Raw genomic sequence first — 27,045 nt, forward strand, 5'->3', positions numbered from 1 at the left:
CATGCTATGTCACCTTTAAAGAACTACTATCAGAATACAATCCACCGCGTAAACTGCGCTCACAAAATTCGGGTCACTTAATTATCCCTAGAATATCAAAAGTGTCTAAAGGTGGTAGATCCTTTTCCTACTTGGCCCCTAAGCTCTGGAATGATTTACCAAATAATGTATGAGTATCAGAGTATCACAGTCAATCAATTTAAATGTAAACTTAAGGCATTCTTCTTTAACAAAGCATTCACATAAAATGTCCAGTAAATGTACTTTTCCCGCAGTAGTTATTTTGTCTAGAACAAAGCACTCACATACCTCATATGGGTAAAGTTAGCCTGTCTGGTACCGAGCTGACTTAAACCACTATAATGTATGACACTTGCATTACATGCGAACAGCCCCTACGCTAATAGAACTCTGTTTTTGCCTCCCTGTCTCGTCCTCGACCATGAGGACAATGAGACAAACAGACCCAGTTCCTGTTGCTGTGAAGGTAATCGCACCACTGATCTACTGGCTGTCCTTCAACGTGATGCCCAGCCGATGCGCGACCAACGACCACTGGCTGAACCAGTTTTATCCGCTTACCCGCTTCCTATCCCTACCGTATCTCTCTCTCTCTCTCCCTCTCTCTCTCTCTCTCTCTCTCTCTCCCTCTCTCTCTCTCTCCCTCTCTCTCTCTCTCTCTATATATATATATATATATATATATATATATATATATATATACATACATATATATTAATTTCTCCCAAGGGTTTTTGTCCTTCTAGGAGTTTTTCCCACCGGGTTTTCTCCTAGGGGATTTTTTCGGCCCCGGGACAGTCAGCCAACTTTGGCCCAACTTAGCCCTTTACTGTATACGTGACATTATTAATACGCTTGCTTGTATGGTTTAACCTTAGCCGCTATATTCTACTTATATTATCTATTGATTTTCTGTGTTCTCCTCTACATCTACTCATGTAAAGCTGCTATTTAACAATTGTGAAAAGCGCTATATAAATAAAATTTTATTGAATTAAAATACCCAAATAAGGAAAACTAACCCAGTGGAGGTCCAGATGGCACCATGCCTTTCAATTCGGACTTGACCACAGGTGGTGCGGTTTTGAGTTTTGCGGCTGCATGGTCTATAAAGAGCTGCACGGCAACTTCGTCCAGATGCGGAAAAGAGGCCTGTGGCACACGGGGCTTTGCATTTTCAGCTGTTCTCTGCATCCTATGCATAGCCACCGCAGGATACGGGTTCTCCTGTGAGAGGAGAGAGAAATATAAAAATGTTAATTTACAATAGATTATTCTATTAACTTAAAATCAATGTATCTTTGCATATAATTAAATTTAAAAGTGTTACGAAACCATGCATACATTTTTAAAAAGTTGTTCTGCCAGCTCCTTGATATGCTTCATAACTTTTTGAGGATTTCCCACGTCCTGTCGAATGCGCTCAACTTGATTGGCTATAAGCTATGGTGAAAAACCACAACGGATAGAGAATATTACATTTGGCAAATGCTCTAATACAAAGCATTCAAGCTACACGTTATTGTGTGTGCTTTCTGGGAATTGAACCCACAACATTTGTTAATGCAATGATCTAACAATCAAGTTACAGGTACAGGTGAAATGTAGTCAATACAGAAGAAAGCAACTTCACCTTGCAGTGTGACAAGTGACTTACGTCATCAAAAAGGTCTGTGGTTCGGTACGGTGGTCCCCGCTCTGACACAAAGCCTGCAAAGGCCATGCCATCCAACACCTTCATGAGAAAGTCATCTTCAGCTAGTGCTCTCTGCCCCAAAAATGCAGCCTTGAGAGAAAAGTAACTTTTTTTAAGCTCCTGTACATGTAGTTCAAAGTGACTTTACATAAAGGCACATCACATTTTGTTAAACGCAATTATTATTCAAACTCCAATCTAACATTGGATTTTGAATGCCTTAATGAATTCATTTGCATCTCAACAATGAAAAAGTGGCTCAGCAGTACCTTATGAAAACGTATGACTGGTTCTGGGTGGATTCGAATGATGTGAAGACACCATCTATAGCCTTGAAAGAGCTGAGCAAACAGCCACAGGAAGACAGCTCGAATCTCCTTATCCTGAAATACACAAAAACCACATCCATTATTACCAACAGTTAAAGGGCCAGTCAGAAACACCTGATCTCATATATCATACTGAAGATCAAGCGGGACAAAAATCCCTAAAAAGAGGGCTCAATTAGAGCAATAAGGTTGTAAACTTGTTTGACATCTCTATAGGTGAAGAAAGGATTGTTCAGGATGGCTTCAGTACCTGAATCTTCAGTGTAGCTGGTTGAACAGCGGGTGGAAATGCATGATCAGCAACCTCCAGTTCAGGATCTAGAACCTACATCATAAAAATCATTTACATGGATTAAAGTGAAAAAAATATTCCTTTAACTGACACTTTATGTAAGTAGGTGAGACCATTAGCATTTTCAAATTCAAGGCTGCAGTCCAGTTACACCCACTTAAATCTAATCACACAGTAAAAAGATCACTTCAAGAATAAAATGGCGCTGAGGTTTGCTATAAAAAAGAACAGCTAATATATATTATATATATATATATATATATATATATATATATATATATATATATATATATATATATATATATATATATATATATATATATATATATATATATATATAAGTATAGACTTTATTCAGTCCATAGAAAAACAAACACTATGCACACTCTTTCAGTCTATTCTCTTAATATGTGTTATTAATAAAGTGCTGGGGATAATTTGGGGTGGCACCCGGGGTGGTCAGTCAGATGTCAACCCGGACACCCTTCTGGCTCTGCCACTGTGCATCTCCACTTGTGGTTCTTCATCTAAGACCTCATATATATCGTCGCTGTCTGATGAAAACCACGTATGTCCATTTTGCCGATTTTGAGATTTTTAGACAGATTGAATGTCCAGGTTCATTTCCGTATACAGTATGCTTCACATACCTAAATGGCCAATGAAAAGTTGTGAAATCATGTCATCTGATTTAATGTCATCTAAACACGCTGCTGTTTTCTACGGTATGGTGTTTTGGCACTGTTCGGTTGAGCTGGTGTTGCAGGGACTGTTACATGTGTGCAGTCGACATTGTTGAGGGTTTTATGCTGAGTATTTTCTTGTTGTTGACTGGCCAACGCTATGCCCATTTTTGATGCGCCGTTATTCAATATTTTTCCCCGTCCTGCAGTAATGTTTTTATCAGATCTTTTGTCCCCACCACTTTTCAACAAAAACCGACCCCTCTGCTGTCTAGCATTACCATGTCAGTGTATTGATTCATTGTCCCTTCATAGTTTGCAAGAGACATTTAATAAATTTATAATTAATATTAAATAAACTAAGCATATTTAATAAACTAAGACGTAGGCTATTTAATAAACTGAGCGTATTCATCTGTCAATATGAAACGCGACTTGACCATTTTAATTAATGATTGGGAGAACGCGTATCGACCACTGTTACTGTAAAATATGCACGTATGTCCATTTAAACTCAATTTTGGTCAAATGTGGATTATATCATTACACTGGCAAGAATATGGTTACATGTAAAGATGCCGTTTCAAGTATGACAACGCAACATTCAACTGCTTTTGATTTCACTTCCTGAAAAGTAACCGTTTTGGACATACGTAAGTTTCATCAGGTAGCGACAATATGCATGTTGTGATCACATACACGCCCGTCCCTCAATTGTGAATTGATGGCAGGGGGGAGGTATGAACTGTGGCTTTGTGTGCGTCTTCTGACTGAAGTGACACAAAAAAAAAATCAAGCAATACATGTAAGCTTTAGTGTTTGCGTTTGGTCCGAAATCTTACTCCATTTGCGGTTTTAATGCATAAGATAACCGTACGAATTACAGACTGCCTCTAAACAGATTCCACTCGAACTTAGGTGTTAAAACAAGCTAATCCCCCTAACAGGCTTGATTATTATAGAGGTAATCTCTGTCCAAGCAATACACTGATAACCTAAATATATATTATCTTAAAGGAACAGTATGTAGGATTGTGGCCAAAACTGGTATTGCAATCACAAAACTTGTGGCTAAAACTGGTACTGCAATCACACAACTGGTGGCCAATACACAACATGACAACATAAACATCAGTCGAGGGCTGCAACTCCACTTTTTAAATGACAATATCCTGGACAGACTACTGTTGTCAGTGATATAAGTATTTGAAATAAACATGATTTCTTAATGTCTAGTGACATATCAGGGCCATTTTATGATTAATTGATATACATTTCTTACATACTGTTCCTTTAATTATAGTATGGGAGCAAAAGTGAGATTTTGAGGACCAACAAGGGTCAAAGGGGTTCTATGATATTAAAAGACATCTGTTTACACATCATCCAATCGCTTGGGTGAGGACTGTAGCCTAATCAGATCAATTCAACCATTTGATTAACTAATTACTTGTTTGGTGACTGTAAGAAAGTGAGAACAAAGAGTGAGAGTGGCCATTAACATTGGCATTCTTGGTTTACATCTCAAAAGGTACAGCGTTAGCATTAGGGGTGGGGAAAAAGATTTTAAACTGTATAAAGTGTTAAGACTGATTTTGTTCAGGGTTCACTTCAACTTCGATGAACCCTGAGTGCTTCATGTACTTTGCTACTGCTTCTACTGAATAAACTACGATTTGATTGAGATCTTCAATGTCCTTATAATTTTTTCATACAATCTGACTGGCTGCAACGCCGTGATTTAATATCACAGTACAAAAACAAATTCTCCGCGTTCTAAAGTGCCATTTCAGGTTAAAAAAGATGAGTATCGATATCTAAACCATCTGTTAGTACGAGCGCTCCTGAAGCAACCTGCCCAAATTACAGATAGATTGCTTTCTTCCCAATCTGCTATTCATCTGTGCAAAGATGGAGCTAAAAATCACTTAGCTAATTGGAAAGGCACAGGATTCAAAAACGGAAGATGGCAGCTGTTAACACAATTATCAGAATTCTCAAACCTTCATATCCACCTTACTTTCAAATGCGGAAGTGACATATTTCCTTTCTGTTTCAATAGCCAGCCGGTAGAAAACAATGACCAAGTTATGCAATCATAATAGGATTTTGGCAATATTGCGATTATTTTTTACCTCATGTAAAAAAAGTAATGCAACTAAGCTCATAATTGCAGCAAGTATAATCGTATTAAAACAGGTTTTTAATATATAGCCATGTAAACACTTTAATCGCACCTATACAGAGGTGGGAAGTAACGAATTACATTTACTTCGTTACATTTACTTGAGTACATTTTTTTGGGTAACTAGTACTTTTAGAGTAAATTTAAGGATGGGTACTTTTACTCTTACTCAAGTACATTTCTAGTGAAAAAACTGTACTTTTACTTCGTTACATTTGGCGGCGTTACTGCGCTACTGTCAAATGGTAATAATTAATGAATATATATTTTTTAAAAGATTATACAGGGCGTGTTCAAAAGTTTCGCGAGACAGGCTGCGTCACCCTTTAGCGTGCGACCGCGCGGTCACCCCTAGCGCGCGCGACCACAACCACGCATAGATGATAGGAGAAGCAGATCAACGCGTGTGCGTTGTGCGAGATATCGGAGGCAGATCCTGCATGGCTTCAAATTCGGTCTATGTTTTCACTCCAAGAGGTCAAAAAGAATAGTTTCATAATGCGATGCATGCTTTGTTCAATAAACGAGCTGACATCTCAGCGTACAGGAATTCAAGATCCAACCTGAAGTAAGTGTCACATGTCTATTTGAACACTATTAATGGTCATTTCACACACTCTCCGTCTCCGAGTTTTTTTGCCATATGCAGTCTTGTGCAAGCGATGACAAAACCTAGTATAAGTTAAACCATACAAACAGCACGTTCACATTTCCATATCATTTCCCCACAACTAAACAAACTAAAAAGCATAATGTAAGGACGTCTTGCATTTATACACAAATCCGGACACCTCACTAATGTGTAGAAAATTCAAACGGGATTGTACTTTATTTAAATCCTTCCTAAAGAATGAATGAATAAATATGAAAGAATAAAGTTTGTTTTTAAAGAAACATGTCTTATATATTATAATATGTAGAGTTGATTTGCACAAACAGATAAGTTCCATATGAAATGCTAAAATGATCATTTTTATTAAGCTTCTGTTTATGTTCAGTAATTGCACTTTAATGGCAATGAAAATAACCTATTCATATAAAAACATGATAACAAACAGACACACACGTTTTTTTTTGTTTACTGTTTGCATGTTTAAAGGCAGATGCTGACAAGTCTGTGTTGTGAACATGAAAATAAATACAGAGTTAACCGTCAGAAAAACATCTTTGTGTGTGTGTGTTTGAGATTTTTTCTCAAATGACACGTTATGTGATGTTAATGCACCCATTGCAGGACTGAGATAGGCTGCTTTACTTGTATATAAGCAGAACAATAAGACTTTTAAGGAGAGGTTTGTGAAAACACTCCAAGTAGTCTGAAATTCAGTGCTTTTGCGCTACTTCTCTATCAGATCGGAAGTAACAAGTAACTAACTACTTGAGTAGTTTTTCATCTAATACTTTTTTACTCTTACTCAAGTAAATAATTAGATTGATACTTTTACTTGAGTACATTTTTGTATAAGTACTTGTACTTTTACTTGAGTACAGATTTTGGGTACTCTACCCACCTCTGCACCTACAGTATACTGCACTGAAGTGTGCGTGCGTTTTAGTCAAGCATATTAAGTGCGAAATAGTTTTTTAACTTGACATTAGTTTAAAGGTTTCCCTGAACTCTGTCAATACGACTCGCTGTCAGCAGTCTGCCTTCATCCAGAAACACGCACCAAACATGATTGAAAACAGTTATGGTAAATATTTACTACACAAGCCACGTATAGCCCAGTGGGAGGATGAAACTAAGAAGTGGCCTGATACATCCTAAGAAGATATATTCAATCATTTTGTGTTGTTGCTTGGAGTTGACAGGTCTTTGAAGTGAAATTATAAAAGCACAAAGGCATACCAGTACCTTTACAATGGGAAAGTCAGTTGAGTGTTTGTACTAGGTCGACCACTATATTGCCAAGGTCGATATATCAGCTGATAATTCGACTTTTTTTTGTCTGTCTCAGCCAATAAATCTTTCCATTTGGCCGATAAATTCTCCGGTTTTGGTCACGCTAGTGTGTTAGCATTGTGTTCCAAAATGGATAAACTCGAGACTGGAACCCACAGACTGGTTGATGCACGACAGAAAAGCAACCCAATGTTTTAAATACTACTACAGAAGCCCTGTGCCACACGGCGACCGGCTCATACGGCGTTGCACAAATTCAAACACACAGCCAGTGTCTAAAAGACGGTAAGATAACTAATTATCATTCCCTTTTTTAACATGATACTGTGTTGTGTGTAACACTCCCGAGTCCGTCAAGCAACAAAGTGTCGCTCAAACAGTTCGGTGAGGTCTCATATCCACAGCACAGCAGTAACTACAACTGCCGACAACATACTGAAACAAATTTACCTCACAAACAGTGACAAATCCCGCAACCTGTGCTGTTGTTCCCTCTTTGTTTCCCTTTAGTAGTGTTTTTATAGCGTTTTTATCACGTTATACGTTTATTATTTATATATATTAAAAGTTTTAATCGATACTGAGATGTAAATGTGTGCATGTATGAAATGTATATATTATTCTTTAATGGTAAGTCAATAATTTTTACAGTATGAATTATATTATATGTATAATATATATTTATTCTATATTATAATAAATATTTCTTATTGTAAAAACCTACAATTTTTAAAATAAACAGTAGAGACAAAAAGAAAGAGACAGGCTATATGTTAAAAGAGATACCCTTATAGAAAACTGGAAAAGTATGAAATATTTAATAAACTGTATTATAGAACACATGATATTATTGCTTTTTTAGTATAACCAATTAAAATCTTAAATTTTTCTAAATAAATTTAACGTAACGTGATGAAAACACTATAAGAAACACATAGAGGAAACAGACTTTGACACAACACCAGCTCTTCCTCGGATGTGTGCGTTGCTGTCGGTACCTTTTAAAAGAAGATGCGGTTTTCCCCGCACGCAATAACCAGCGTCACTCGATGTCCAGCAAGAAAGCAGTGCGTGTGGCATGTGTGTGAGATTGTTCTGTTTTGATGCTACACGCCTCTATCTAGGCAAATATATACGTTAGGCTGTGCAATTTGTCGTGTTTTTGTAAGACAAAGAACAGAAACAAATCTTTTATGGTCTAGTAATATATATTTAACTTTAAGAAAGTGAAACTACAGCCGACTGAGTAAAGTAACTTCATGCAATTTATTTCTTAATTTTAAGGAGTTAAAAACCCTATTAAAATTTTTTTATTAAGAAAATATTGCATAAATATGCAAAATCAATGTTTATTTAGTTTCACTAATTGTTTGTATGTTTCTCAGTTACTATAATGATATATTTTAAATATCGTCCACATTGCTTCCTTAATATCGGCATCGGGCATCAACAAACCCATATGGGTCGACCACTTGTTTGTACATGAAAAAGAACAAGAGCTGTTTCATACATGTCCCAACTGTCCCTCTGGAGTGAGTTTTTATAAACTGCTTTTTTTAATTAACCGTTATAATGTTTGAATTTCTAAGGTAACACATCAAGCTCACCACGTGAATATGACGCTTTCTCCTGACACTCAGCAGCAGTTTCTTTCTCATTCAACACATGATGAGTTATTTGAACAAATCATAATAAGCATATAAGCTTATTACATTCATTTAGTATTGTTTTTGTTTGTTTTACCTTCTTGCGCACTAAAGGGAGACATGGACAGGTAATTTAGGAAATAATTTGCTTTTTCATTAAAGCATGCGCAAGCACATTAAGAACTATTATAAACATTAACTAATAAGCAGTTTATGTCGTATATCAGGGGTGTCCAATACGTCGATCGCGATCGACCAGTCGATCTCAAAGGCAATCCCGGTAGATCGCACATAAGTTAACTGTATATAATGCTCCATGAGCATCGGAAAACAGAGGGCGAAATAGGCATTATGAGAGGGGCCAATCACACCAAAGGCGTTTATGGCAGTTGCAGGCGCCTTTTTTGAATGATATTCTATGGACAGGGAGCATTTGCGCGCTGTTTAAGCTATGTTTATGCGCGCTGAGCGCCTTGCGGTTTTTGCCACCGGCCGCAGCACGCGCCTTTGAAGGAACGCTGAGAGCGGAGAAGCGCCGGACATCATTCGCGTCTTTCCATTGTCCAATCGAATTAGGGGAGAGGCGGGCCTTACGTTGTGGTAAGGGAAGTTTACAGTTGCTTTGAAGAACCGGACTCCACTCGCTCACTCTCTCCTGTGTTTGTGCACCTCTAATCCTCAAACAAGGTCAGAACAAGCGCCCTCTTTTTAAAGTTTCTGCTAATATGACAGTTAACAGCAAAAGAGCACTCACGCTTCAATATTTGATTGACAAGACAGCTGACTCGGTGGTTGCCTACCAATAGAAAGCCGCGTCGCACTGCTCTTTTAGGCTTCTGATACTGTTGTCTTTTTCTAGTTTGTTTCACTAAACTGTACTTGAGATGTACTCAATGACTTTTTTAACTCCTCAAAAAGAATGGAGTAGCCTAATGGGGACAGCCTTAAATTCAATGTAGAGATATGCAGTATAGTCCTAATACGCTTTTAAATCGTCATTAAATAAATGTAACTGTAAAAAAAAATTTAACTGTGCTTTTTAGCAGGTAGATCTTGTCGGCTTTATCATTTTAAAAGTAGATCACCACACAAAAAAGTCTGGACACCCCTGTCGTATATATTCTGTACTGTAATTGCATTTTGTAATAATATATAGCAGAATAAATAAACCAGCTAAATCAGCATATTTCTATCAGCAAAATATTAGTTGTTTTTGACCAATTATTGTATTTATTGTTCACTGTCAGTGTCTATATGAAAGGTTTTACTGAATGGATGTGTGGATACAGATAATGGTTGCATGTGCGCCACATACACATTCAGCTCTTGTGCGTGTATTATGGTTAAAACAAATGTTTTGTAGAGATTGACTGCGTTTGTACCAGCTATTATGGCAACCCCAAACTGCACAAATTATGCAGGTCTTTCTGGATTTCATAATAAACATTAACAAGCCAGTCAAAACTCGTGTCCCTCGCAATATGACTACCATTAGCTGTAGTGGCTCTCCGCAAGTTTTACACAAAGGAGCTCAAAGATGGCAAATGTGCTCACATACAAGGTGTGTTTTTGTTACCACATTTATTTGCAAAAAATTGGTAGAATAGTTGCACACTTATATACAATTTAACATTAGCGTATGTTTCGGTCTATAAGCCGCGTTTTTTTCATAACTTGTTAAATTAAACAAATCACAAAGTGGTTACCATGGAGATGATGGTCTGTGTGTGATGTTGAAGAGGCTCAGGTAGCAGAGATATATGGACACACTCTGGAATGGTCACCGTTCCTCCGTCTAAATCCGCAATGATGACGTCGAGCTGTTAATAAAGCACGCAGAAATATAAATACTACATTAGAAAACAAAAATACCAAATATTAAAAACACAAATCGACTGGGTTAATGCCAATACTTGTATACATTTAAAACAGTATAAATTACAACACTAAAAACTAAAAAAATACATTTTAAATTTTACTAAACATGTTACACAAAACATTAAAACATTAGCATTTATCTTTCAAGTATTTGAGAAACTAAAACAAATGTAGCTTTAACATTTACATTTTCATCCAATAGTGTAGAAATCAGTAAAGAATTGATTTTTTTATGGTCCAAGAGCTTTTAGTTTTGTTTTAAGTACTGAAAGAATAATTTCATCATCTAGGGAACCCACATACAAATTTTACTGGCAGATCTGCAACAATGCACAACGATTCAGCAATATTTCTGAAAAAAGCACCTAGCACGTTCGGCTAAATTGCATGCGCAAGCATGGCCAGCACGCAATAGTGCAAAATCCATACAATGAAAAGCAATCCAAAATGTACAGACTTAAATTAGATCAGAATTTACGTTTATAATAAATACATTTTTTTAATAAAATAAGGTCAGAAGTAACAAAGTGCAGAACAAATGCCACAAAAACAAAACACAAGCCAAATAGATACATCAGATAACCCAGAGTGATTTATAAATAAAATAAAATAAAATAAAATAAAATGAAGAAATTATTAAAAGAATGAAAGTATAGCCAGAATTGCCAGTTTTTTCTTTTAAATGTAGAAACAAAGAGGCAATGGTTTATTAACATAGGAACCTCTTATGGACGTGTAGCCCGGTCACAGGGGTTGCTGGATTTATTAACGCATTTTAAAAATATTAATTGAAAGCTGATACTTCACACATTATTTGCAGAATTATAATAATATGCTGTATATTAATATATTGGGAGAAAGCTGTTATATGTGAAATCAGAGTTGTGCACAGTGCACCCGGCCAAAATTAAAGGATCCTCTTTTCATAACACATCTGCGACGATTCGACTGTGAGATTGGTAGTCAAATGCATTGATAGGCTTCGCATATCGATGCATCGAATCTTCGACTATTCGGGGTCACCCCTAATATATATATATATATATATATATATATATATATATATATATATATATATATATATATATATATATATATATATATATATATATATATATATATATATATATATATATATATATATATATATATATTCTTGTATATGATCCCAAGCTGTATGTCATGAAACAGCATGTAGCATGATCCAGTAATGTTGCAAAGTACCATATGTCAGATATCTGACTAAACCTTATATAACTGTTCCCCTATGCTGTGCTTCATATTAAATTAATCAGTTCAGCCAGGTGATGAGGAGAGAACGTAAGGAAGAGAAGGGCAGAGATCTCACCAGCTCCTGCGTCTCTGAGCGGAAGTGGGAATTGACTCCAATGATGAAGGGCGTCGGAGTGCTGAGCACCTCCAGCAGCTTTCCCGGCAAGATGGGAACATATGTGAAACTGCAGAGAAAACCATGACATGAAAGATGATGAGATGAAAAGGTTTAGAGGACCTAAACTAGTTTAGAAAGAGCCTAACTTGGTTAAATAAAGCTTACAATTCTATATAGCTGAAAAATAATCAGAAATATTCTAGTTGACAAATGGCCTTTGAAAATAATAATAATTCTTATTATGAAATAAATAATTATTTTAAAAATCCAGCTCAATTTTTTTTTGTGATTTATGGTTAAACACAGTTATCCTAAATAATGTAAACACTGCAAAAATATAACTTTGTTATCTTTAAAATGTCGGAGTAGGGTGAAAGATTGAAATCAATGACTAAAATACAATACGATTATGAGACTCAAACTGAATTTTACAGACAGAGTAATGTAATAATTTCGTTTTTAACAATATAAAAGACAGTAAGACTAAACTGCTTTTGGTATATAAAGTGAGGTCCTAAAACATGTGATTTAAAATCTAAACATGGAAATAAAGTTTAATTATTTTCAAGACTTTAAAACTGGTTGTTTTGAGACGTTAGGACTCCAGTCCACTGTTTATAATATCAGATAAATAAATATAAAATTAGACCTCATTTGACTAATGTAAATGATACTGGAATACAAAAAAGTTATCCATCCTTTATATTCCATTATAATGTTACTTAAATAATAACATAAATACTTACTGACTATAAGAATCAACATACTATATAAATAAACTAGGAAAGCACAGTATTTTCTGAATGCAATGTTGTTGTTTTTGCAAAAACTGGGCTTTCTGGGGAGGAATACATGAACAGATAGCATGAGGACCTTGCGATAACAAGGTGATCTAGACAAATCCCTGTATATACCTGTATTTGAGAGGAAACATGATGGCCAACAGGGCTCTACATGCGTCTGTTAAACGCTGGTAACTGCTGGAGAGGAACAAAATCTTGTGCTCCGTCAAAGCAGCACAAAACAGACAAAGAACATTCACAATTCCTAGAGAGAGAGAGAGCGAGAATGTCAGATGACCCTAAAAATAGTAGTCTGCATTACTACCTTTATTTACTTAACAACACAAAGAGGGAGATTAAACTGTCCACATTTGACACTTGACACCAAGTGTTGCTGTTTTAATGAAGCTGATTTGCTGTTTAGCACCTCAGCCTGCTGCTGATTGGCTTACCCAGCTGTCTGAAAAGCTGGGCCACGCTGCAGCCGCTTATAGGCAGAGAGTCGTTTATGGGCGTCTGGATGACCTGCCTGTCACCTGCCCCAAGTGTTATGGTCCTCTGCAGAGAGACAGAAGAAAGAGAGAGAAAGAGTAGACAGAAAAGACAGAAATAAAGATTGGGGGATAACAACAAAGACAAAATGAGCTGTGTTTTAAGCAAAGAAACACCTCCACCATGGCATTATTAAAAGGATTCATTAGTGTGCAGCAGGCATGTTGTATGGTGAGCTAAAGAAATGAGGGTCAATTTAAAGCCATTCACCAATAAAACACAGCACAGAAGAGCAACATATGGAAAGGTTTTGTAACATTTTGGATTCCAGGTCTCTTTCATATTACAAATCAGTTGACCTAAAGACCCCATGAAGTGGTGTTCATCTATCGAGATATTTTATTTATTTAAGTACCATGATTTGGACCATGAACCAGGGTTTGGTCCTTGCTAGTTGGTTTTCTGTGGTATTAGGGTAATAGATGTTCTCATTCAAGAGAGCCTATGATTGGATGAAAATCTGTCTAGTGCAAGATGGTCATCAATACGTTTGGTCCGTTTTCAAATGAATGTTGTCCATGTTTGGAAGTACATTAGCATATAAAGTACTGTATGAAGGCACCCACCAGCTTTATGGTTTTGAAATTAGTTTCAAAGAACATCTATAGATACTTTTACATCTCTATATAAAGATCCAAACAGAAAATACAAGATATATGTAAACAAAACGTATATATGTAAAAATATATAGATTTTTAAACAGTGAGGATTTAGTGTAACCTCTCTTGCCACTAAACACATCTTGAACTCTTTGAAGGAGACTGTAGTCCTGAAGTTATTAGCGGGCGTGCACACCAAAGCTGCCAGCGGCTGGCATATGTTTTCAGTTGTTTTCAATGAAAGCACAGCTCTGTTAAAAAAGCCAGCAGCTGGCATTTATTTTTCAGCGCTGGGCGCAGGCGCTTCACGGTTTTTCCGGCATTCAGCGAAAAGCGCAGAGGGTTGAAAATTATTCAACTTTAGGTGAAAAGCTTCGCTCATCAATGTCAGTTCTCATTTGGCCGTCCAATCACAGTGGAGGGGGGCGGGACAAACATCACAACAACCGGCGCAACGTTCAACGACTGATAAACAAAGCAGAAGTCTCATAGCAAACAAAACGCTCAGTTGAAAAAAGCTGGCAGTCGGTGTGCGCCTAGCGTATTCATCCGCGTTTAAAAGTTTTGGTGTGCACATTCCCTTAGATTAGAATTAGAAATTAGGCTTTATATTCATTTAGGCTTAAGAGAGTCTGTTGGTCTCTGCTCTTGCTCAAAAGTAATGGAAGCTAACACTACATAAGAAAAAATGAAAACCTAATATTTTCCTGCTTTTAATATTGCATACAAATTTGGGATGTTAACAATTAATCGATCTTCGATTAATTGTCGATAAGAATTTACTCGATAAAACTTAACGATTGTTGAAAAACAAGATCATGCACGTGTGTGCGGCGCCTGCGCAAAACACATACAGTCGGAGAAAAAAAAATTAAGCGAGCGCGCAAAAGTTAAACTACTAGCTATGATCACAACGATGCTCGATGCCAAGCACACGCATGTGCTTTTTAACGTCATGCGAGACGAGGCTGGCTGGCTGCCAACGCAACGAAATTACATCCGCAGTGGATCTGACAGGGTCCGACGCAGAAAATGCAAATACGTTTAGGATACTGAAAGCAAAGACCCTCTTCGGGGAAGCCTGCAAGATTAGCATAGCAACGCTGTTATATACAGAGAAGGAGACCAGAAGCCGTTTTTAATGAACAGATTAAAATGTCATCTTAAATTTTGGCAAGAAACTGTCAAATGTAAACTGTAACTGACTGTCGTACACCCTGAATGCCCGCAACATATATCACTGATCATCATTATTGACTGGCTGAGGCGCTGCGTGTTTTCTAATGGAAGGTTGGCATCTCCGTAATATAAGCATCTTTGCTGAAAGTATGTCTAAGCTGAGGTGACGACGAGAAAAGTGCCCTTCGTGTGCTTCTTGGATATCATTACAAACAGTGTATCAACGACTTGGAAAGCGAGGTAAACAACTTGATAAATAACACTTGATGATAATAAAACTGTTATTTTGACATGGACTTTCATGCGTCTGTTACAGAGTGCCCATGTGAGGCGGAGTTTACTGTGTCTATTAGTCATTATATTTCATTACGAGATAAGTTTAAATTGATGATTTTATCAAAACAACAACTACATTGACTCATTTTACAATCCCACTAGCATGTTATTTAGACAAAATAAAATCTTTTAATTCGCGTGAGGAAGCTGTCGTTTTTATGCACACTTTTATGTCATTGGCTATATGCCACTGCAGTGAAGGCTTACTGCACTATTACTGTTAACGATTATTCGATTTATTGATCGTTAATTTAAATGATAATCGAATATGTGAAATTTCATGAATTGACATCCCTAATACAAATGATCTATTTTCTGTTGGTTGTACACAGAGACTGAGATATAATTACATATGGTGATTAAACTATATCAAAAACAGCAAATCTAATGGTGGCATGTTGGCTTAAGGCACAGTACTGTATAAATCTCAATATATCTATATTTCATGGGGTATTTAAGTGCACTTAAACTTTTTGTGATACAATTACACATTTAAGATTAAAAATAATAACTGCCATTTACATGATTTTAAGAACTCAGTCAACACAATTGTCAGATCATACAAAGCCTGTGCAGAATTTAATCAAAAGTAAGATCAGGCAAAGAGAGTGGACATTAAAATATAATGGCAAATTCCTTATAATAATCTGTTAGTTGAAATGAGCATGATTTTATAGGTCCCGTACACACTGCATATTAATTCGGTTGTCACTTCACCTTTTAATGCTTAATCCTGTTCTGTACAAAGACAGTTCAGCAGGACTCACAACCGCATTCTACAACTGAATTAACTCCAGCAAAATGCGGTGACAACCGAATTTACAAAAACTCTGCACAGTGTGTACATAACCGAACTGAACAACTAGTAGTTAATCAAGTGCTTAAACGTTCATCATAAACAGGACAGGTCTCTCTTCTGAAAAAAAAAATGCTTAGAAGAGGAAAAAGTCTTCTGTATGCGCGGTTCAGAAAATGACAGACGCACAAGCGTTTGCTAACTAGTGTTGCCAGATCTTGCACTAAAAAAACAGCGAACAAGAAAAATCCAATAATAAACCGAAATAAATCCAAATGCATGAAAAACCTCAAAGATCAAAATATTGGGACCGGCACCCTCAAAGATCAAAATATTGGGACCGGCACCCTCAAAGATCAAAATATTGGGACCGGCACCCTCAAAGATCAAAATATTGGGACCGGCACCCTCACACTTTATTAACACCAAAAACTTGATCGCTTCATGAGCCAAAAGCCATAAACAGTTAAGCGCCAAAACGGTATTTACGTACAAAAAAGACGAGGACCTGGCAACACTGCAAGACCGCGCGCTCCGCGCTGTGAAACAGCCTCACAAAAGCGTAAAATACACAACGCCAAGACGGAGGTTAATTGCAAAACACAATGCTGTTATTATTTTGGTCAAAGCTGTGAGTGATACGTTGCTATGGTTATTTCTGTGTCAATCATCACATTTTCAGGAGGGAGTCTTGTTCCGTACAGACATGAAACGAACATTTAGGGGATTCACTCCCGCATTTTAATTGTGGTTGTCACTCCCGAAAGTTTGCAGTGTGTACGAGACCATAGTAAGCTTTAATTTCAGCCATAATCACCAATGTCCAGTAAGCAACCAGAAATGAAATAATGCCGTTATAATTACTCTGGATTCACTTACACACAACAATACGGACTACCGGCACATCCGGGAACTTGACTGTAAATTTCGTCACCGCCCCTTTTCGGGGGTTAAAAAAGCAGCGCCTCCATTGGCTTCCATTCAAAGTGGCGGAGCAGGGCAACGGTTTTGCACAGCCGGCAGGCGTAAATAACTTATGAAATCACTCAGATTAAACATGTCGAGTATTTATCTGTCCATCCTGCCTGCCATAGAGCGCGAAAGATACATTAACACATTTAATTTGGTAAATATAAAAACATGTCCCCTTCATTCTCACAGCGTCAAATTTGTGTAACAACGCCATCCAGTGATTGCTGGAAATATCGCTAAGCCAGTTAGTTGTATGGCTGGACGGAAAAGTGCACTCATTACTCTAAATATAAAGACATAATAAATAAATACGAAGTAACTTTCAAATACGAAGTAAAATCATTCACTTGCTTCCCTGTTGACTTGATGAGGTACGTGTTTAATGTCCGGGTAAGACACCTCTGGCCAATAGGGAGCGTTGTTACACAAATTTGATGCTGTGAGAATGAAGGAGACATGTTTTTGTGTTGACCAAATTGGGTGTGTTGGTGTGTCTTTCGCGCTCTATGGCCGGCGGGGTGGACAGATGGTTACTCGGCGTGTTTGATCTGAGTGGTTTCGTGGGTTGTTTGCGCCTGCCGGCTGTGTACGAAGGTTGCTTTGTTCCGCTATTTTGAATGGAAGTCAATGGAACGTCTAGTGTGATTTCCCCCAAAAGTGGGCGTGAACCTGTTCAGAGACATTCTATGACGTAGTGCCGGTTGTGCGTATGCATGTTGTTTATGTCCATTTTGGAAGATGCAAACTCATGTTACATCAGTTAAATCAGTTCGTTTAAAGGAATAGTTCAACCCAAAGTCAATTTTTTACTTACCCACAAGCCACCCTAGGTGATCACTTTCTTCTTTGAGCCAACTACAGTTGGAGTTATATTAAATAATATCCTGGCTCTTTTTACCTTATAAATGCCAAAAGATAAGACCCCATTTTTAAGCACCAAAAAGTGCAATCATTCATCAAAAACTGATCTGTATATGTTTTCGGAGGCAAAGTGATGGGTTTTTGAAAGGAAACATTTATATTTCCAACTTTATAAACCACGTCCAACTCAACATTACAAATAAATGAAATATAGGCTCATTTTCATTTCAGGATAAACTATTCATTTAAAGGAAATTATAATTCAGAACAGAAAGTTGTAAAATGACAGGCAAGCGGAAATAAATTCAAACAACCAGTAACATCAAAACAGCGTACCAAGCATTAAACAGCCTTGTGTTAGCGATCATGCATGTTTTGCAATCACATCAAATGCTTGTTGTATTAAACAGCTACATTTACAGGAATAACTGGACACAACAGATGCACAGTGTTAAGTTGTGCAGTTGCAAATATGATGTCATTTACAATTGCGAAATATAATTAAGGATGTACAAGTCAACTTGTCAGCTGTTAGTTGATCAAACTTAAGCATCCCTAGTACTTATGCATGTTAGTATATGACAATGTGTTACAATGTTTTTATACTCTTATGTTCGAACAATAGTCAGCTTGTATCCATTTAAAGTCACATGCCTATTATATCAGCACATGCTTGTTACAGCCAAAGCAATCATCGGAGTGACAGGGAACCCAAAGTTTTATCCCAATCTGTGGTTGAATAATGTGATCAGCTGTACAGTGATTAAAGCCAGGGTTAGTCAGAGATTGGATCCATTTTGACCAATCAGGTATTTCTGAGCTCTTGGTGATTTTAAGGTTATAATTGTAACTGGTGGAACAAAACAGATACAAGCAAGGTTGACAGTGACAGAAAGAGCTAAACAAAATCAAACTGGGCGTACCAAGCTCTCTTCTATGTCATCCTGGCCCGGCTAGATTAGCAGCAAACATGGACATACACACACACACACACACACACACACACACAAACACACACACAGACAAAATGCAACAGAAAGTACAAACAGTTAGACACACAAAAATTGAGAGACATTAAAAATGAAAAAAAAAACTGATACATGATGGCAATATATGACAAAAAATGCAAACAAAACGATGCAGATGATAAAATAGCATGTGGAGGTCACAGGAAATGTACTGCAAAAATATTTGAAATACTTTCTGTAATAGAGAATGACAGCTGGGAAACTTTGGATTGCGTAACACTAGATGTAATGTAAACTCTTCGGGTAGGGTCATAATTTCATTTATTGTCTTACAGTAAGTTACTTGTCAATGTAGCTCTGGGCCAAGGACAGTAAAACATGCCCTCCAGGAAGCCCAAAATAATTTAGATGAATTGCTGGTAACACTTTACAACAAGATTGTATTTGTTAACAGTAAATAAATTAGCTAACATGAACTAACAATGAGCATTATTATACAGCATTTATTAATCTTTGTTGATATTAATTAGACAATACAATTGTTCATGTCAGTGCAGTTAACAGTTACTTTAATTTTAAATATCTATTAGTAAATGCTAAAACTAACCTGAACCAAGATTAATAAATGCTGTAGAATTATTGTTCATTGTTAGTTGATGTAAGCTAATGCATTTACTAATGTTAACAAATACAACAAGTCACATATGACCAATTCAGCTGGAATCCCAATAGGGATGCACTAAAAGGAAAACTCTTGGCTGAAGCTGAATACACACTCTAAAAAAATGGTGGGTTGTTTTTTAACCCAATCACTAGACTGAGCCAGTTGGGTCATTTATTGGGTTATTTTATTACTGTTAGGTAGTTTATGTGTAATCTAAAGGGCTGAGTTGACTTACTCTGAGATAGGAAACACTGAGTTTTCGGTTACAGAACAGCTGATCTGAGTTAGTTCAACTCAGATCAGTTATTTCGACTCTGAGTAGGTTGACTCTGAGTTAAGCATGTGCACAGCCACAATGAAAAGCCATCATCAATGGAGCTCCGATATTACGATCTACCATGGCAACAGCATGTGACAAAGAGGTCTTAATCATTTTTACTACTAAAACTGAAAGTGTTACTGCAAGCGTACAGCAACTTCAAGCATATATTTTAAAGAAAAGAGTTGTTGTTAGTAAATGTGTAGATTTAATTTTTCATCACTGTAAAAATATCAGAAGTAAATAAACTGAGGACTACGTTATTATATTCATTTTCATGCAGATGCAATCCCATGGACAAAAAGATGACAGCAGCTCAGCTAAAAATGAAATTAGGCATAATACTTGGGCATAAAAGGCTACGAACTTTACAAATGTTTGTCACAAATAAAACAGAAATTCACCGAGCCGGGATTCGAACTGAAATCGCCAGCAGTAACACTGCGCACAGCACTAACCACTAGAGCAGCAATAATGACGGGTGCGTTCAAAAGAAATGTCAATGTAACTTTTTAGATGTAAGAGTAAGAGCATCACAAAGACTGATATTAGTGACGTAAGGATATTTATATTTCTAAAAGGACTGCAAAAAAATAATAATTCAGCTCACATAAATGCAAGAGGATATGACAAAAATCCACTCGGGGTCTTTTAAAATCCTCTTGCAACAAAAATGTAAATTCCTACAAATGAATGCAGCACCATCTACAGGATCCTCTATAAAAGCACTTAAAATTTTAGCCACTTAGACGGTCTCTGCACCTAAGTATATCAAATTGGCTTTACTAGTCATTTCAATATACTGTTTTAATTTTTTTGTTTAAATTTAAGTGTAATTTATAAAATATATAAAGCACTAAGGTAAAATGATTTGCACTGGCAATTTGATTATAACTTAAAGACAACTAAAAACATATTTTACAGTCTACGTAATAAAAATTTGCGCAATGAATGAATGTACTAAAGCAACTAACAAGGTTAAACACCGCTACTCCTTTAAAAATGGGGAGGAGACCACAAGAAACTCTGAGTTTACAGGATAAAACCTGCTCCCGACCAGGTTAGGTTCACAGAGTAAGTTACTCCGGAAACAGACTTTCTCCTTCTGAAACAGGCTTGACTTACCCCGCTGTCTTAGGTTTAACCTACCTCTCTTTTTGAAACGGAAAACTCAAGAGTTTCCCTCATTTCAGGGATAACAAACTCAGAGTTTGCACTTAACCACCTTTCTGAAACGGGCCCCAGCAGTGATAGAAGTAAATAAACCGTGACTTTTGATGCAGTTTGAGTTAAATCACTCCTCAACTTGACCATTCTTTGTTTTCATTGTCACAAACGGAAATACCTATGACACAGTTTTTTTTATCTGATGGGAGGGGTTCTGGTGGACCAATCACAGCGCTTGCGGTCCGCATAGAACTGACGCGCTGTTTAAATTTTTGTGAGGTGCACGTCAGGCTACGGATAACCTACGCCGTAGCTACGGGGTAGAATTTACGCACAACTATAAATCGGGCTTAATCCGTTTGGTTACATGTTGGGTCATTTTTAAAACAGAGCCAACTTAATAGGCATATAGCCGTTTCTCAATATTAGTGTCTCTGGGTCACAAAATGTAGTTTTAAGATTAGTTTTGGTGAGAATATATATGTATAATGTTCAAATCTGCAGTCGATTAGTAAAGATTTTCCATCATCTCAGGATTCAGAAAAGTTTTTTCGTTGATTTATCTTTGATTTATTTAAAGGAACAAGGTTTGTATCTCTGTTTTTAATCTATTAAACCATTTCTAAATGCAAAATGATGGTTCACATGACATAACTGAATCACCCTGATCCAGATACACACCTTTTCAGATGAGCAAATCTGGATTACTAGTGTCCCAAATGGGATAACATATCAATGTTGACTATTAGTTATGTAAAAAAGCAGGTAGTTTGGTCAGTATGGGGCACTAAATGTTTTTACTTGAAGAGACTTAAATAAAACTTCAAAGTTTTCCTGTACAGTGTCACAGTTAAAGATATCCTTTGTTAAAATTAATTGTTAAATATTTTTTGTTTGCTGTTGACTGCTTTTTTTCTTTCCTAATTGACTGGAAGGTTTAAATGTTAGACTATTGTTATAAATATCAATTTATTACTATAAGGATTAAACATTTTCATACAAAATGATACATTTAAAAATATTACATAATAGAAATGTTGTATTGTAGACTAACTGCAGGTTTAGTAAATTTTTTAGAAGTTTTATTGCATTTTTGTTACTGAAATCCACCCTTCTGCTGGGATCAGAATAATCCCACTTTTTGGGATCAAACAAATCCCAATCTTACTAAAAAGTTTTAAACAGCACAAAGTGGCGATTTGTTCCAAGTCAAAACCTAGATTGGATTTTGTGATCCAATCCAAATTCAGAATAATATTTTTTTGTTTTGAACAACCCATTTTAAAATTTTGATCCTATCCGAATAATCCAAATGGATTATTTTTGAACAACTGGCCCCAGTAGATCTTAACTCTTTCGCCACCAGCATTTAAAAAAAGTTGTCAGTCTTTTCCTATTGACCACAATTGCACTTCATGTTTTTTTTTTTATATTTTAAAGATATATAGGCTAAACTGCCTTTTTATTGTACATTACATTCGGACACAACCGTCGGAGTTCGCCTCCTAGTTGCAGTCGCTAAAATGGGTTAAAATCTTCTTTCACAGGCACTTTCACACCAGAGGGAACTATGATCGGGCATTTGATGGAAGATGGGCTTTCAGAGTTTGGAAAGAGTCGGGTCAATTTAATATCAAGAGAGAATATTTAAAGCCACTTAAATTCTTATAGGTCAACAGATGTTTGCATAACAGCCGCATTTATGACAGTTTTTACGGGGTGTGACAGGAGATTATCGATATGATGATTTCAGGGCACATTGCAGATTAAATATGGCAAGTCTATATAATTCCTAAAAACTAATCTATATCTCAACTATTTTTACAGTTAAGTACTTTTAATTTATGTGTTTTATGGAAAAATTTGGCAAATATGGCAGTTTTATAATTGTCCGACTTCTGCAGTTGTTACTGCTAATGTATACATTTTATTCCTTGATTACTGTATTACTTTGTATTTAATGTAAAGCTGTTTTGCTGGAGTGCAAAATTGAAAAAAGCTATAGAAACAAATCTGAAATTAATTGAATTTCATGCACATACAAGCATTATACAAGCAAAAGCAACCAAAATGTTGCATATCACAAACCATATCACAATATTTGGAGTGACGACTGCATGTTTCTAAGTCAGTCATTCATAGACGCTACAGTGTGCTTAGATGCCATCTGCCACTGTCCCACCCCATATGTTCAATCCACAATGGACCAGGGACACAAACACTGGCCTTATAAGCCACTGTGCATGTGCGTGTGTGTGTGTGTGTGTGTGTGTGTGTGTGTGTGTGTGTGTGTGTTTATCTACAAACCCATACAAACAATGTACAGATGAGAGAAACCATCACCAAAGAAACACAAATAAAATGATCCGATAACAATTAATTTCCAGATGCAATCAACTTGAGGCAAAGAATCAGAAAGTAACAGGACGTGTTAATGTCTAAATGACTTGGGGAAAATGCAAAGCATAGATCATCATTTGATTGTCAGGCAGAATCACAGATGGGTTGATTGGTTGATGGATGGAGGATAAATGTTACCTGGAAACAACCCAGTAGACAGTCAGTTAAACTACAAAGAGGAGGTTCATTTATCTGGAAGACACATGAGTCAGGTGTAAACTGCAGAAAAGGAACAATTAGGATGTAACACAAATCACCTCATGTGGACAAAGAGAGTCACCCCAAGAAGCACGTGTACACCGTAGCCATGCTTAAGAATGTAATAACATTAGACAACAAAATACCAAACCAAGTGTCTTTTATTTTTTATTTACATGTCACAAAATGTTTTGGGTTATACGATTTTAAATGAAATCAATATGTGACTTAGGCTTGTCGCGATAGTCAATGAAACGGTGATTACCGGTGCTTCAGCCTCTCACCACTTAAATCACTTGCCCACCGCACCCCCACACCGATGGGAAAATTCTGTCACGGCAGCAACCCTGATGTGACTTGTCTGTGAAATCCAGGCTAAAGTCTCATAATGCTAATGATGAAATTAAGAACATCAAAGTTTGATTTCACATGGATTTGAATCTTTGACATGACCTTACTTGGTCAGTATTGACACATGACACTTGGCTTGATACTTTGTTACTTAATTCACTAAATAATATAAAAACGAAATATAGAGGGTATGCATCGACGTCTCTTCACCATGTGAACACGTAGGAACATGCCCTCTTCGGGTCAGGTTGCAATTTCACAGAGTATTTATTAAATTGATTAAAGCTGCAGTCCGTAACTCTGGACTCTATATCGCCATCTCTAAGTAACTACGTTTACATGAACACCAATAATGGGATTATTTTTTTAATAATCAGAGTAAGGACTTAATGGCAGTAATATGTTTACATGAATGGAGATAATCTCTTCACTCCTGTTTACGTAGAGTTTTCATATTCTGATTACTTACTAATGATTGTGCTTATTTTTCACACATAACCCAATGATGAACTCACATATATTGTCCACTGTTTTAATGTATTAACTTTCTTATCTACGTATTTCGTTATTCGGTGCCGTGATGAAGACGTAAATATTATGACAGTGCCTATAAAAGTTTCATACGCTACTATTGCGTCATTTGAGCTGTTTCTAGATGAAGGCAGACTGTTAACAGCGAGTCGTGTTGACAGAGTTCAGGGAAAACGTCTTAAGTCGCAGCATCACATTACTTTTATCAAAGAATTGTGTTTACATGAGGTAAAGTATTATTGCAATATTGACAAAATCCCATTATGATCGCATTATGAGCGGCATGTAAACGTGGTCACTGAAATATAAAATTGTAGTTATTTGTGGAGTAATGTTCTGTGCGTGGGTTGTGCTTTGCACCACTACTCTTCGCAAATAAATCTGATGCATGTGATCACTGCCTGTGGAAAACACTGAAGTGAAGTAATATTTCTACCGCGTTTGTTCTGACTAAATGATAACGCAAGTGTTTCAAGTTTTCTTACCAATTCAGAGGAAGCCGTCTCTGCTTCAGTATTTAGTTCCTTCAGATGTTGCAAAGCCCGGCTGATATCTTGTTTTAGCACAAGCTTACAGTTTGAGCTTTTACTGTTTTAACAACAGATGGTTTCCCACATGTAAGAATGTAATAAACTGACATATTTTCATCTAGATGACAAGATTACACTTTAAGCAATGTTGACAAACAATACACACTCCATCCAAAGCATATGAGCCGACCGGCTCCCCTTTTCTGTTTACAGATGTGACGTCGTCACACAAATATTAATTACAGCGTTTTAACTTTTTCGGGGAAAGCTAACCCGACAGCTCAAATTATAAATCATTATTATAAGCTTACCATTGTGAATTGGGGCAAGGTAAGGAGAACGTTTTAAACAGACATATTCAATAACTGATAACCGCAGTCACTTTCGCCAATGGTGACGTCACGTGCATACCCTCTATACAGAAGTCTTTCAAAACCTGACAAAAGACATGTACCTCTCTTTATTGACCGTTAATAAAAAAAAAAAAGGATTATACCTAAACTTTTCCATTGTATTTATTGTTACCAAAATGTGCATTCATGTACTTATACATAGTCGGTCATGACGGGTCTATGATTCATGATAAAGGTTAAGCAGTTGAAAGTTGCTTGTCTTGCAAAAAGTACCATATCATACACAGGACAGGACAACTCCTAAACTACCCACAATGCATTTATACAAATGTGTCTTTATTCTCTAAAAAGAGAAACATATACTCGTTCATAAGGCAAGAATGATTACATCAAAAGAGAAAATAACATTTATATCATCACAAGCTGGAGAGCTTCCAAACTGGTATGAAAGTTTTGGTTTGATTCTCACCTGAGATCCTCCAGCTATAGGAATGATGCAGGTGAGAAGGTTTCCGATGACCGTTTCCATAGGAACATTGAGGCCATCCACATGAACCGTGTATATGAGACTCAAACAGTTCTGCAGAAAAACAGGCAGGAATAAGCAGAAATAAGGGCTGACTTCAATTTTTGTTTCTGTCTGTCACTTACCCTAAAAACCTCTGTGTGGTCCAAGCGGGACACCAAAACCAGGCTCTTTGGAGCATAGAGCTGAGCAGGCTGAAGAACGTCTGGGCTATCATCTTCATCAACCTCATTGGGCTCTCCTTTTTGTAGCTACACACAAACACACATCATCAAACATCTGCAAAATGTTTGTCAATCACCATCTTCAAACAGCAGTAAATTCCTCCAAACTGTGAATCCCAGAATTGAATTTCTGTCTGTTGTTTTGTCTTACATAGGGGTGACACTAAACCGGTAGATTTTGTATTATCGCCTCTATCGAGGTCATGTTCCCGCTTCCTGTTGCTTCAATGTTTGCACACATAAAAGCACCACAGTTTTAAAACAAGTGATTTTAAGTTGTTAAAACAAAAAACTGGGCTACATGTGCGCACTGTTTCTGTGTGAGAGGAGCATCCAAGCCATGCATCCGGAGCTCTTAAGGATTTTTGCTGCTTTATTATATACACATGCGTCAAAATGCCCACCTTAGAAGGTCTTAAAAGAAAGAAAACTGCTGAAAAAGAAAACACACATGTAACAGTATATTGTATCCGGACTTTGGGTTTTTAAGGGGAAGTTACATAATATTGCTCCTATCTGACACTCATCTTAAACAAACAGCAGTGAGAGAAAGTCTGCAATGAAATAATTATGAAATATGAATAATATATTTAAAAAAAAAATTCTCTTCAGTAAGCTTGAGTTTTTTGTGATATTGATATCAGTGTTGGGGGTAACGCATTACAAGTAACTTGAGTTACGTAATAATATTACTTTTCTGAAGTAACGAGTAAA

At 36.7% G+C, this 27,045-nt stretch overlaps 1 protein-coding gene across 7 annotated transcripts in view; it reads right to left on the reverse strand.

Annotated features, from left to right (window-relative positions):
- The window catches only part of sbf1 (SET binding factor 1), a 137,146-nt gene that overhangs the window by 44,154 nt on the left and 65,947 nt on the right, over positions 1-27,045 (reverse strand). For 3 of the 7 annotated variants that reach the window (XM_073871312.1, XM_073871278.1, XM_073871214.1), the window contains exons 4-16: positions 26,233-26,358; positions 26,051-26,161; positions 23,757-23,810; positions 19,024-19,053; positions 13,258-13,363; positions 12,938-13,070; positions 11,982-12,090; positions 10,462-10,575; positions 2,297-2,371; positions 1,987-2,100; positions 1,679-1,807; positions 1,366-1,464; positions 1,044-1,248 (exon numbers count right to left, since the gene is read on the reverse strand). In XM_073871312.1, coding sequence (XP_073727413.1) covers positions 1,044-1,248; positions 1,366-1,464; positions 1,679-1,807; positions 1,987-2,100; positions 2,297-2,371; positions 10,462-10,575; positions 11,982-12,090; positions 12,938-13,070; positions 13,258-13,363; positions 19,024-19,053; positions 23,757-23,810; positions 26,051-26,161; positions 26,233-26,358 — 1,405 coding nt within the window. The remainder of the gene's footprint in view (positions 1-1,043; positions 1,249-1,365; positions 1,465-1,678; positions 1,808-1,986; positions 2,101-2,296; positions 2,372-10,461; positions 10,576-11,981; positions 12,091-12,937; positions 13,071-13,257; positions 13,364-19,023; positions 19,054-23,756; positions 23,811-26,050; positions 26,162-26,232; positions 26,359-27,045) is intronic. The other 4 variants (XM_073871334.1, XM_073871297.1, XM_073871263.1 and 1 more) reach the window with 3 other exon arrangements.

The sequence above is a fragment of the Misgurnus anguillicaudatus genome, chromosome 1, assembly GCF_027580225.2.
Source record: "Misgurnus anguillicaudatus chromosome 1, ASM2758022v2, whole genome shotgun sequence".
NCBI classification, from domain to species: domain Eukaryota; kingdom Metazoa; phylum Chordata; class Actinopteri; order Cypriniformes; family Cobitidae; genus Misgurnus; species Misgurnus anguillicaudatus.